At 43.7% G+C, this 12,581-nt stretch overlaps 1 protein-coding gene across 2 annotated transcripts in view; it reads left to right on the top strand.

Moving 5' to 3' along the window:
• The window catches only part of SUSD6 (sushi domain containing 6), a 97,882-nt gene that overhangs the window by 42,530 nt on the left and 42,771 nt on the right, over positions 1-12,581 (top strand). For both annotated transcript variants that reach the window (XM_019641370.1, XM_019641371.1), the window contains exon 2: positions 6,814-7,014. In XM_019641370.1, coding sequence (XP_019496915.1) covers positions 6,894-7,014 — 121 coding nt within the window. In that variant the 5' untranslated portion in view covers positions 6,814-6,893. The remainder of the gene's footprint in view (positions 1-6,813; positions 7,015-12,581) is intronic.

Below are 12,581 nucleotides of genomic sequence, written 5' to 3'. Positions count from 1 at the left end.
GTGTGTGTGTGTGTGTGTGTGTGTGTGTGTGTGTGTGTGTGTGTGTGTGTGTGTGTAGACTGGGTTTTGGGAGGGAGGGGGTTTATTTTGTTCTTTTTGTTAGACGTTTGTTATTTTTGGAAAGCACTTCAAGAACACTGTGTACAGATGGCTTATACAAATGTGCTGATGGATTGATTAAGCTCTAAACGGGAAAGTGGAGCCTCCTGAGTTTGCTGCAATGCAGAGGGAGATAGATGCTAGGACAGGTCTCGGGAGAGGTAGGGGAGAAAAGGACTGCTCATGCAGAACAGAGAGGCTGGATTTCACATTTCTTCCTTCCAGTCAGAACTTTTATTGACTTACGTTTTCAGAGGAAATACTTCTGGGCCCCTCCTATTCCCTAGAAGACACTCCAGATTTCTCAGAACTGAAAGGGCATTTGGGGACCATCCAGGCCCACCCCTGAGGACCAGGAAGAATGATTGATTTGCCTTAGGCTAATCCACTGTGGATTGGTGGAGCTGGAATTGAGGGCTCCCTCCCACAGTCAGGTCCATGCTGCAATCATCCTGCTGATAGGTTCTAGAAGAGAGATGTTGGAGACTGTTAAAGAGAAGGCTATGGGATGGGGGTGGTAGTGTGTCTGCTGTGGTGTTCCTGCTGTCTGAAGCCTGAGGAATAGGTCCTGGGAAAGTGTGACAACCAGAGGATGTGGTGAGCAGCTCCAGGGGAGCAAGACAAGGATATAAGGAATATCAGAGCAATTCAAAAAAACCTCCAACAGCTGCCCTACCATAGCTTAGGTGGCTTATGAGGAAAGCCAAGGGTTATTTTTGTGATTTGTAGGATGTGAATTTTAATGAGAGTTTAATGTTTATGTCTTGGGCTTGGGAACTAGAGATTAAAAGGAAATGGATAAGATAACCTTCTGGATCTCAGTGATCTCAAAGTCCAATAGAAGACTCTGTGCCTATTGAAGCACCTAGATGTTAGTGGCACAAAAGAAAGGGGAAGATACAGAGATTAGCAAGATTGGAAGGAGCCATTTATCCACACAGGGGAAAAAGAAACTGACGACATCTAGAAGTAACTTAACTTCATCATTTTGGGGTGAAGAGTTGGAGGCAGTAAGGTCTGTCAACATTTAGATAGCTTTTGCTGCTGTGGCCCAGCCATTTCAGGGTGATGGGAATGAAGAGGGGAGATACTGAAGGGAAGAAAAGGAGAGGTAAGAAAGGGCCTCCTTCGCATGTTAGTCACTTCTCCTGTCACACCCCTCTGGGGAACTTGGGATTTCACAGAGTTAGGACTTCTTATCGTCATGCTCTGAAATGTAATTAACTGGTTAAATTCTGTTCACACTTCATGAACTCTTTTTTGTCTTCCCCCATCATATGGCAGTATCAGGGTTAGTGAAGATGGTTAATCTAAGGGATAAACTTCCTTGTAGACTCTCCATCACCACTTTCCCCTTTTTGGACTAGTTTGAAGCAAGAAAAGGATTTATATTGGTTTTACCTATCCAGTTCCCTCTCCTAACTAATGGAGAAGTGGGACATGGTTTAGGAAATAATTTATCCTGAAAACTGGATGTAAACTAGGCTGTTCTCAAAAACGGTGAGAAACCCGCCTAGCGTCTGCGAGCCAAGCTTCCACAGAGGAGAGTTCAGTAGAGTGTGACTCAGTCCTGCCCCTCCAGCAGGACTATGACATTCTCTGCAGAGTAGACCCCAATGCAGCCAGGCATGTGGTCTGAGGAGATCTGGGCCCCAGGGTGTCTAGGGGACAGGGTGCCCTCACTATTTCATGGCTGGCTGCACCTACTGTTGCCACCGCAGGCAGTGAGCCATTTTTGGAAGATGACTCCCAGGATACCTTAATCTTAGCAGGCTTTTTGGTTAACCTGGAAGCATCTATGGCAACAACAAGCAAGCAAATCACCTGAATTTAAGGCCCGAGTTCCAGGTTCTCCTTAACACCATAAGCCTGACATGCTTGTCGTCATCATTTTTATGATGAGCAGTTTCTCAGATAGCTCTATGCTATCTTGGTTTCTGGGCTAAGACCGTAAATTGAAGGACCCAAGGCTTTCCAGTTTACAGAGCAGTCCCTCAGATTGTGTCCCTTTGAGTCTCACTAGAGACTAGTGAGATATTCAAAGCAAACAAACAGCCGGAATTTACAGATGAGGAAACACAGGCCAAGATGAGGTAAGTGGCTTCCCCAAGATCAGAGCCATGGCTTAAGAGTAGTGTTCTTCCTCTTGGAGGGTCATTGTGGACAGGAAATGAGCACAGTCACCCAGCTTTTGATGTTCTGGGTTCACAGAGGTGGGAAAGGTCAGACCCTGCCCTTAAGGGGCTGACAGTCTAGCTCACGGGGTCTCCCTTTACCACATTCTATTGGAGCAGCAGCACTAGTTCCCAGAAAGAAAATAAGAAGGGTGAATGCAGATTTTCCATGATGCTCTCACCCCATGTTTTGGAGGGGAATATTGGCTGCTGGAAGAAGAGATGGCAGAGATGGCTTATACGAAGAGAAGCTTGAATGCCATAGAGAATTCTGTGGCCAAGAGAGTGAGACGCTATTAGATGTGGAAACGTAAACCAGAGAGTCTTCATGACCAGCCAGCTTGTTGGTGGCAGAGGTGGGACTAACTGTAGCCCCTATCTCTCTTCTCTCGTCTCACCTCTAAGTTTAGAAGTTATATGCCTTGTAAGGATGGGTGAGTACAGGCTTTGAAAATGAAGCTTAGTTTCAGGTTCCTCTTTAATCATAATATTTTTCCAACCTTTTTATTGTGGTAAAATACACATAAAATTAAATTGACCATCTTAACCATTTTTAATTGTACAGTTCAGTGATATTAAATATATTCATAATGTTGTGTGACCATTCACGACCATCCATCTCTTAACTCTTTTTACCTTACAAAACTGAAACTCTATACCCTTAAACAATATAACTTCCCAATCCTCTCTCCTGACAACCACCATTCTACTTTTTGTCTCTACTTAGTCATCATTTTTTTAATTAGGGGAAGTGGTTACTGACATACCAAAGAAATAATGAAATGAAATGTATTTTTTTAGGTTTTTGCCTATGTGTTTCTCTAGGGATAATGAATACCTAGTCTTGATTTGTTCTAAAGTGTTTTTGTTTTGACTTGGTCTAAAACCACAATTCAAAGACAGTCCCTTCCTCTTCTCTCTCCCTTTTCCCCTCCCTCCTTCCCTTTCGCATTCAAAGCAGATCCTTTCTTAAAATGATGAGATGTATAGTGTGATTCTTTCTCCACAGTAGCTGGGCTATCCTGTTCTGGGCGATACCCCGCCCAGGCGTTGCAGGGATTGACTTTTCTCTGTATTATTTCTGAAGCACTGACCCTTGGCCCAGCCTTGCATGTAAACACTCCATTGGCTGCCCTCTATCATCTTTTTTCTTTGCAAAGCCACCATTTCCATCACCCCATCTGTTCTGCACTTGATCAGTTCTTAGGCTTCAGGGTGGAATTGGTCCCTTGGCTCAGGTAGCTGCTTGAGCAGTAGAGGAGGAGCCAGCTGCTTCTTTAAAACAAAACAAAATAGGAGCTCATATGTGTGCATTTTCTCCCCAGTTTCATACTGGCTCCTCCCCATAGTATTCATGACTTTGACTTTGGCAAACATTTCCTGCCTGCCTGTCAGGTGCCAGGCCCTGTGCTGGCTTTTGAAGATTCCAAGTTGAGTAATTGACAGTCCCCGCCTTCAAGGAACTTTGAGTCTAGTAAGGTGAGGCAGATAAACAAATAGATGTACTAGCCTGTTAGAGGTGCAGTCAGAGCAGGGTACTCAATGCACTTTGGAAGTAAATAAGGGGGTTTGTTCTATTGAAGGTGGGCATGGTGTAAGGTGCCAGAAAATAATTCCTCCAGGAGATGACCCTGAGCCCTGAAAGTGATTGTATTCCTAGCAGAGGGAGCAGTCAGGTTCATTTGAATGTCAATTCGTTGAGGGAGGAGACAGGTGGTCTACAGGAAGGCCTTGATACTTTATTTTATATTTTATGTGTTTGAATAGGTAATACACAAGTTACCACACTCAAGGACATTAAAAGGGAATACATGCAATGAAAAATGAATTTCTTTTCCTGTTAACCATTCATTTCCCTTTCCTGAAGGCAATTGTTAGCTACCAGTTTCTTGTGCATTGTTTCAGTGCATACATGTATCATTAAAGATACACATATACACACAAATGGTTTGCTTCACATACTAATTTTGGAAGTCATTCCATATTAGTAAAGACTGAGCTGCCCACTTCTTTTAAACCACTGCATAATATTCCATTATATGGGTGTGTGGCAACTTATTTAACTAGTCCCCCTTCACTCTTTTGCCAGTACAAATAATGCAGTAAATACCCTGCATATATGTCATTGTACATGTGATTTCTGAGGACAGATTCAAGAAGTAGAATTGGTAGGTCAGAGAATATGTGCATTTTTTGACAGATACTGTCAGATTGCCCTCCAAAGCTCTTATTAATTATAAAATATTAGGTCATCGGGAAAGTCATGATGCATTTTTGCATTGAAAAACATAGAAAAATACGTCATGACTTTCTCGACAACCCAATACTAAATTTAAGATTCTTTACCACTTGGCTTCTCCCCCTTCCCCAACCCTCTGAAATTTCTGCCAGAGTGAGCTTACTTAATGAATTTGGTGATGTAACTTCCCTGTTTCTAATCCATTGCTCTGATCACTTGTATTTGGTATCTTCTTTTCCTTCTTTTTCACTAGATACATCCTTTAGCAGTCAGCTTAGCATCACCTCCTCTGAGTAGTCTTTCCTGATGACCTCCACTCATGTACAGAACACCTAAGCACCACTCTGACCCAGCCTTATCCATTCACTACAGAAGTATTTGTTGTGTATATGCTGTGATATGGCCCAAGCAGGTGTCATTTTGATGATGCATTGGTTGTTGCCTTGAGAGACCAGTGACACTACATGGTATGGTTACTTGCTGTGGCTGCATGTAAAATAACAGCACCATAGGGCCCATTGCTAACTGACTCTGAGAATATTTTTTCATCTCTTCAGACCTTGGTTTTGGCGTCTGTCAGATGAGGAGGTGAAGTCTGATGACTTCCAAGGTCTCCACAGCTCAGATCTTATTAATAAGTACAACAGCAACAGCAGCCAGTGTTTACTGAAGACTTGGAAAGCTCCAGGCGCTGTGTCAAGTGCTTTGTTTGATCCCAATCCTTACATCGCTCTATTAGTCCATGAAGATGACAGTATGGTTAACTGCCCCCCATTTTACAGATGAGGAAACTGAGGCTGAGAGAGTAATTAGGCCATAATAGAAGAAACATTTAAATTCTGGCATTCTGACTCTACTGTTCTTAGCCACATAAATGTGTACACGTTCCACACATTTACATACACAGTTTTGTGTCACTCACAGATTTTACCCCTCAATCTCTCCATGAACCATCCCTGTTCTATAGCTGTAAAGGCTTAAGTTGGAGTCTGGGTAGGAGCTGGGGACAGAAGACTGCCACAGTCACAACTATTTGGGGATAGTGGGTAAGGACCCAGTGGCTACCTCTGTTCTTGAACCCCTGGCTCATGCTCATTGAAGACCCTCATAGTTGCTTTTCCTTTGGACTGAGACAACTCGTATTGCTCTTTGCAGTCACTCTCTTTAGAAGGGGAGCATAGATCGAGTCAAGGCTTTAGACATGGATTAAAGTCAGGTTTTGATAATATCTCTGACAGAGTCTTAGAGGCATCCTTTATTAGGGTTGTAGATGGCAGGCTCCCCTGTCTGTTTACATAAGGCCTTATTAATGGAGAAAGAGTTGTATATGGAATTAAAATAAAAAGAAATATAATCATATTATTTGGAATATCTATTATAAAATAGGATAAATGAAGTCAAATGAGTTAAGTAAAATATAAGAGGCCCAAATCATAATATATCATCAACCCAAATACTTCCCTGAAGGCATATAGAACAAAAATCCTTAAAAGTCTTGATTCCTGATTTTTTTTTTTTAAGATACTGGCTCTTACTCTTCTGAAGTTTTTTCTGAAATGGAGTGGGTGGTGGGGCTAATTAATAGTTATAACAATCTTCGCCCCAGTCATTGTCAGGCACAGCCAACAGGTATGGCCTCTGGAGTCACAGGTGTGTCAGGCAAGCCTTGATTAATTAGTCCATTTTTGAAATTCATGGCTGTCAAGTCAGAGTCAGATCCTCAGGGGCTCATCCAGCCTCGGGCGGTTAAGCAGGCTAAGCCAGGACCCTTGGCTCCCACTGCTGCATTCCTTCTCTAGGCGGTGTAATGCTCCCTTTCAGACACATGTTCTCTATTTTTTTTTTTCTTTTGGTTACTTGAATTTGTTCTGAGTCCAAGTGGCAAAAGCAAAGCCAGACCCTGGTGTAGCAGCTCTGTGTCAACAGCTGCCTCTCTCCTCTCTGCTTGGAGCCTCAGAGGCAGGAAGCCAGGAGGAGCTGGGGCACTTTCTGAAAGCTTTGCCGCGCCCGACAGATCTCCAGGTGAGCCAGCGTTTGTCTCCTTGTCTTGTCGCAAGGATCTGGCTCCTGGACGCTGACACTGATGGCAGCTTGCTACAGGCCTTGGCTTTTCCCTAGCAAGGAAAAAAAGCCACTTACGTGCTGTGTCTTCTCCTGGCAGCAGGAATTCAGTTGTTAGAATTCTTTCAACTTTGTATCTGATTATTTATGACTTCCTTACCAAAGTGCTTACTTGTAACTAACATATGGATCAAGTTTTCACTTTACTTATCTCTTTGTTTTTTTGTTTGTTTTCTATAGGTGAATCTACCCCTGGCTGACTTCAGAATTTTTCTGGCTTTTAATTTTTTTCTTTTTAAAATAACTTGGACGGATAAAAGATGTGCCATGGCAGGATAGCACCAAAGAGCACCTCAGCATCTGTCGTGGCCTCCGTGGGACATGGAGTGTTCCTTCCGCTGGTGATCCTCAGCACCCTCCTTGGAGACGGGCTTGCCTCAGGTGAGTCCCGGCTTGCCTTCTGTCTGTAGGAGGGAAAAGACTCAATACCATTGTTTCTTTTCTCCTGAAAGCTGGAATAGGGGATTCTCTTGTCTGTCAGGCAGTTACAGGGAGAGCAGGGTGGGAGCTTTTGTGCTGTAGTGTAGCAGGGAGCCAGTCCTGTGGGTATGGCACCAAGGGGCCTAATGAGCCAGCCAGACAGAAAATGGGTATATAGGAACCTATATGTGATGCCTTTATCCCCCATTCTCCCAGCCGTAGTCATCAGGCACGACAGAGGTGTGAGATTCAGAGCGTGATGTGCTGGTAAGGGTGCAGGCTTTGGAATCAGACTGTCTGTGTTCAGAGTCCAGTCCTACTACTTGCTGTCTCTATGGCCCTGAGCAAGTCTCTTTACTTCTGTAAACTGTAAGCCTGCTTCTTCAGCTGCAGAATGGAAAAATAATAGTATCTACCTCATAGGGTGGTTGTGAAGATTGAATGAGATGACACACTAAGCACTTCCTGATTGTTAGCTCTTTATTGTTTGTTTCTTGTCTTTCTGTTCTTTTTCTCAGAATGAATACAGAGTTGAGGTATTGTAATTTAGTGAAGCAGGACCTGGTCACTAACACTACCAACTTTGTGGTCTTGGACAAGCCACTGAACCATTCTGTGAATCAGTTTCTGCATCTGTCAAATGAAGGGGTTGACCTGGATAACCTTTAAGGTCACATTTAGGTCCCTCAGTCTGTACTTTCATGATTCTAAGGACTTTCTGGTTAAAAATCGTGAGCTGGAAGAGCCCTAGGCGGGTCTACAAATGCAGTAGTGAGCCCTTTTGAGTTTGTATGGTCCTCGTTGCTTTCAGCAATGCTCTGAAGATACCTCTAGGTCTTCTCTTCATGTGGTCCTCTAGACCTGGTGTCCTTTTTAGAAAGGGCCTATTTGGGTATATACCATAGGCCTCTGGGTGATGCTACAGAACCTGCCTGTGTATCTGTAAGTACCTGTAGGGTCTTAACCCTACCAGAGTCTCTGGAGAGGGATCTCAGCTAGATTCTGGAAGGGGCTTGGAGGGAGGCTGGTGTGATATAGGTGTAGCTTTAAGAATCTCTAGATCAGTTGTATGTTTTTCATTTCCTTTCTGTCAACTCCCACCACTTACCTACCCAACACATACAGATTATGGTGCAATCTCATTTAATTTTATTTTTTTCTTTTGAATTCTTGGGAGAAACAGTTACTGGTTTTTTTGTTCCATCATGTTCTTCCTCACCACCCACATACAGATTTCCTCTTCTGCTGTCTCTCATTCACCTCATTCTCACACTTAACCCAAACCTTCCCCATAAGCCTAAGATTTCCTTAGCTGTGAGGAGCCCCTGGCACAACCAAGGGGGCCACTAATGGTTGGGACTATACAGTTGGGGCACCATGGTTATATGAGGTTTGAAAGAAAAAGAAGGCCAGCCTACACTAATGTGCAATAAAATGAAGCAAAGCCTGTATTCATAGGACCGCTCCAAAGCCAGAGGAAGCCTCTAGAAGTGGTGGTCTCAGAACCACAGGATGTGGAGACCCTCTCTTGTTTACCACTGTATCTCTAGAGCAGAAGTTGGCAAACTGTGGTCCACCTGCTGTCTGCTTTTCTGTGTCCTGTAAGCTAAAAATGGTTTTTATATTTTTAAATAGTTGGGGGTGAAAAAATCAAAGGAATAATATATTACGTAAAAATTACATGAAACTCACATTTTAGTATCCATAAATTAAGTTTTATTGGAACATAGCAATGGTTCATTCGTGTATATATTGTCTATGGCTGCTTTTGTGCGACAGTGACAGACCTGAGTAGTGCGACATAGACCATGTGGTCCCAAAGCCTAAAATATTTTGACTTTAAAATATTTTGCCCTTCATAGAAGAGGTTTGCCACGCTACCCCAGCCTAGGACAAATGGTGCTCACTAGTATGTGCGTGAATGGAATAACTGTCAGAGTAGGAAGGAAGGACTGATTAGCGCTAGGATGGACTTAAGAGGTTGTATACTTGTCCACGGTCTTGAGGCCAGGACTAGAACCTGGCCTGGTGCCTGGTGCACTGTCGTGACCGTCCTGTTCCAAGACTCCGCTGGAGAAGCCTGCCTTGTTACCTGACAGTATTAGGGTCTGCCTTCAGTGTCTGAAATCTTTAGAATCCTTAACTTCATTAAGCCATCCTCCTACCCCACCCTCCTTTCTGTGGGCTTCACCCCTGCCTTCTGCCATTTCCCAACTACCCACACCTTCCCAAGTTTCCATCCCAAGTCTGAAATCAATTATCAGGGACTGATGGTTCCAGACTGGCTGGATGAAGGGATTATTATTCTACAATGTGGAAAAATACATGTCTATAGTGTGGGCTCAGCCCGGGATGGGAAAGTTGGCTCTGTTGTTTTCTTTTCCTCCCCCATCTACAAAGAATCCTCCCTCCCCTGCCACCCCATCCCCCAAGTCTTTCTACTCCTCATAAAACGTGTGTACTTGCACAGAACAGGATGCAGGCAGGGAAGGGGTTTCACCGTTACTTAGATGCAGTGTACCAAGTTGCTGCCAATAGTTTTCTCTCTCTCTGGAGTGGCTTCTTGGGGAAGGAGGCACCCACTCCTTGGCCTAAAACCCAGAACACACCCGTATGGCCGTGCCTGCCATGAGCAGCATGCCCAAGCAACCAAGATTCTGAGGTACTCTGAAGTCAAGGCAAGGACATTCAGTTCAGGAAAGGCCCCCTCTTCCCTTTTCTGCAATTCTTACTCATAGCTGCCCCTGAACACCCACCCATTCCAGAGGCGTTTTAAAATGTGCTTGTAAAATACAGAGCCTTGTTATTTAGCGGGCCCTAGTAGACCCCGAATATGTGTGCACATGCACATTCATGACTGTGAGAACCCCACTAGACATAGGTAAGTGGGCATATTCTGAGGGGCAATTTGCCTGCCTAGTCTCTGGTCATAAATACCACAGTCACCCCTAGTCTTGCTCATAATTGCTCAGGTTAGAAGAAAAGAATCATGTATGAAGAGGCACTTGAGAATTCTGGAATCTATTGGGTTGTTGGAAAAGTCATGACACATTTTTGCAACGAAAAACAGAAAAAATACGTCGTGACTTTTCCGACAACCCAGTAATTATGTCATGTTCAGGGTTCAGTTTTCTACTCTGGTATCTCTTATCTGCAGCTTGGGATTTATTATTAACAGAAAGTATTAGAGAGGCATTGAGCCCAACTTTTCCCTTGGCCATTCCTTTAGCAGAGATGGGGGAAATTATTGAAAGTTTCATTTTTAGGAATGGCAAAAGGAAGCATATCTTATTCACACAAGGTCATACCATACAGGGGAAGACCAGAATTAAAAATAAGATCTATGTTCATACTACCCAACTTGCCTTTTGCGAGGGCTAGAGAGGAATTAGGGTCCCAACAGTGTAGGGGCCCCTCCCAGAGCGCCTTCCCTTTACCTATGGGCTTAAGAAAATGACTGTATGACCCTAGACAAATCACTTGACCCTCTTTGTCGCTTCCATAAAACAGAAACAAAATCCTTAAGGATGTTAGGTTGGTGTTGTATAGACTAATAAAAATGATTGGAAGGCACTTTATATATGAAACGTGCGGTGTAATTCCCAAATAGTAACAGAAGTTATGTGGCCTACTGTTGAATCACGCTGGGCAGGAGACTTTATGCAGATGACATCACCTACTGTCTTTAAAAAACAAAACTGAAGATGCTAAGTCACTTTTTGGGTTGGGGATAAGGTGTCAAATGACTAGTTAAGGAAGGATTGCTAACTTCTGGATCCCCTTTGTCTTCCAAGTTTGTATAGTTTGATAGTCTCAACCCAACTGGCTTGCTGACTCATAGAAAGCTTTTGATTTTCTTTCTATCCCTTTCCTGAGCATATTTACTGAGAAAACTCAGTATTTTTTTTTCCCTTTAAAAATCTGCCATGACACTTTAGGCCATGTTAAACATCACACAAGCACCTAAAGCAAATTTAAAATAGCAAGGCAAGCAGCCATGCTATGCAGAGTGAGAAAGCCAAGCACTTAGTGTTCGCTGAAGATGGAAAATATTGAGAACCAGGCTCTCACGGGATGATGTGGTTTTGGCCCTTAACATTGCTATGGCAAACTGATGTTGGCAGGTGGTCCTGGCTTACCTCACCCTTTCTGAGAGACCTGGAGTCAGAGATAATGTACACTGAACTGAAAGGAGAGGACAGGTAAGAAACTGATTAATATATTATGCATAGAGCATCATTTATTTGTCAGGCTCTGTGTTATTTTAAAGCTCAAGGAACGTGTTTGAGCTAGGTAATCACATAACCATTTTACAAATGAGAAACTGAGGCAGAGAGAGGTTAGATAACTTGCTCGGAGGCAGGCAATCGTAGGTGGTGACGCTGGCTGGGATTTGTGCCCAGTCTGTCTGACTGTTGTTCATGGTCTGCTGAGAACCACACTACCTGTGCCGAGTTGCAGGCTTCTCTGAGACCCATTTGTTGTGTTCCTCTACTGGAGTACTCAGATCAGCCTTCAGAGGATTATTTTGCTAAAGGAAGAAAGACACCACCTGTTTTCTCCCCTGGATAAAGGATGCAGGAGTCATCTCTGGGTTACCATTTTCCCTCTGTGGTTGTTTCTGTTCTTGTCTACAATGGCCCTTGGTTGTTTGGTTCGCAATTCAGGCACAAGGTTTGCCAAGGCAGTGCTATTCTTGGGAAGGAACAATAGGAACCACAGCAAATTGTATGCTAAATGAGGCTGTAGTTCCCAAAACATCCGCAGAGCATCTTCCTGTCAGCTGCAAACCCTGCTGACGAAGTGATGTAATCTCTCCATGGTGTAATTACCTGCAACTATAAAAAGACTTGAGGATTGTGGTAGGAGGCTGGATGGGTCATTATAGGGCCCATTGTTACACCCTGGTGTCATAAAAAGACATTGAGAAATTACCCTTTGCAGGCTAATTGTTGTGCCATGTTTAGAACATTGCAAACGCATGGTAAAAACCTTGCGCTGTAACTTTTGAACAAAAAAAACCAGGAGTCCACCAGACTGAACACCTAAGTTTTGTTAAAGCCCTCATTAAACACAGATTCCATTTGCAAAGCAAAGGTGCCCCACTAACCTGGGCTAACTTGAAGGTTATCCTTACCTGCCCAAATTTTTCTGGAAAAGGGGGTCACAGGGTGCTAATAAAACCAAATAAACTAGGGTTAGCACTCAGTGTTTAATTACTTCTAGACACATTTGTAAATGAGCTCTTTTCACTACTTCTTACCCACTGGGAGATTCCTTTCCTCCTCATCACTCAGGAGCCTGAGGCTGCAGAGGATGTGAGTAACCCTCCCATTCCAGGTGGCTTGTGCCTGGCCTGTGCCCAGGTCAGGAGTGGCCCACCTCATGTTTACCTTTGTGGCCCAGAGGGACAGCAGCATTTAGAGACAACCTGTCTGTGGTACAGTGTGAATGAGGGGTGGGGTGCTGGCTGCTGACTTCTCTCAGCTCTGTTCACCTGCCTTAACCTGAAGCCAACCTAAAGCATG

Source organism: Hipposideros armiger, unplaced genomic scaffold (genome assembly GCF_001890085.2).
Source record: "Hipposideros armiger isolate ML-2016 unplaced genomic scaffold, ASM189008v1 scaffold_59, whole genome shotgun sequence".
In the NCBI taxonomy this organism is placed as follows: Eukaryota; Metazoa; Chordata; class Mammalia; order Chiroptera; family Hipposideridae; genus Hipposideros; species Hipposideros armiger.
The sequence above is the reverse complement of the archived record's forward strand: the minus strand, read 5'-3'. Positions and strand labels throughout refer to the sequence as shown.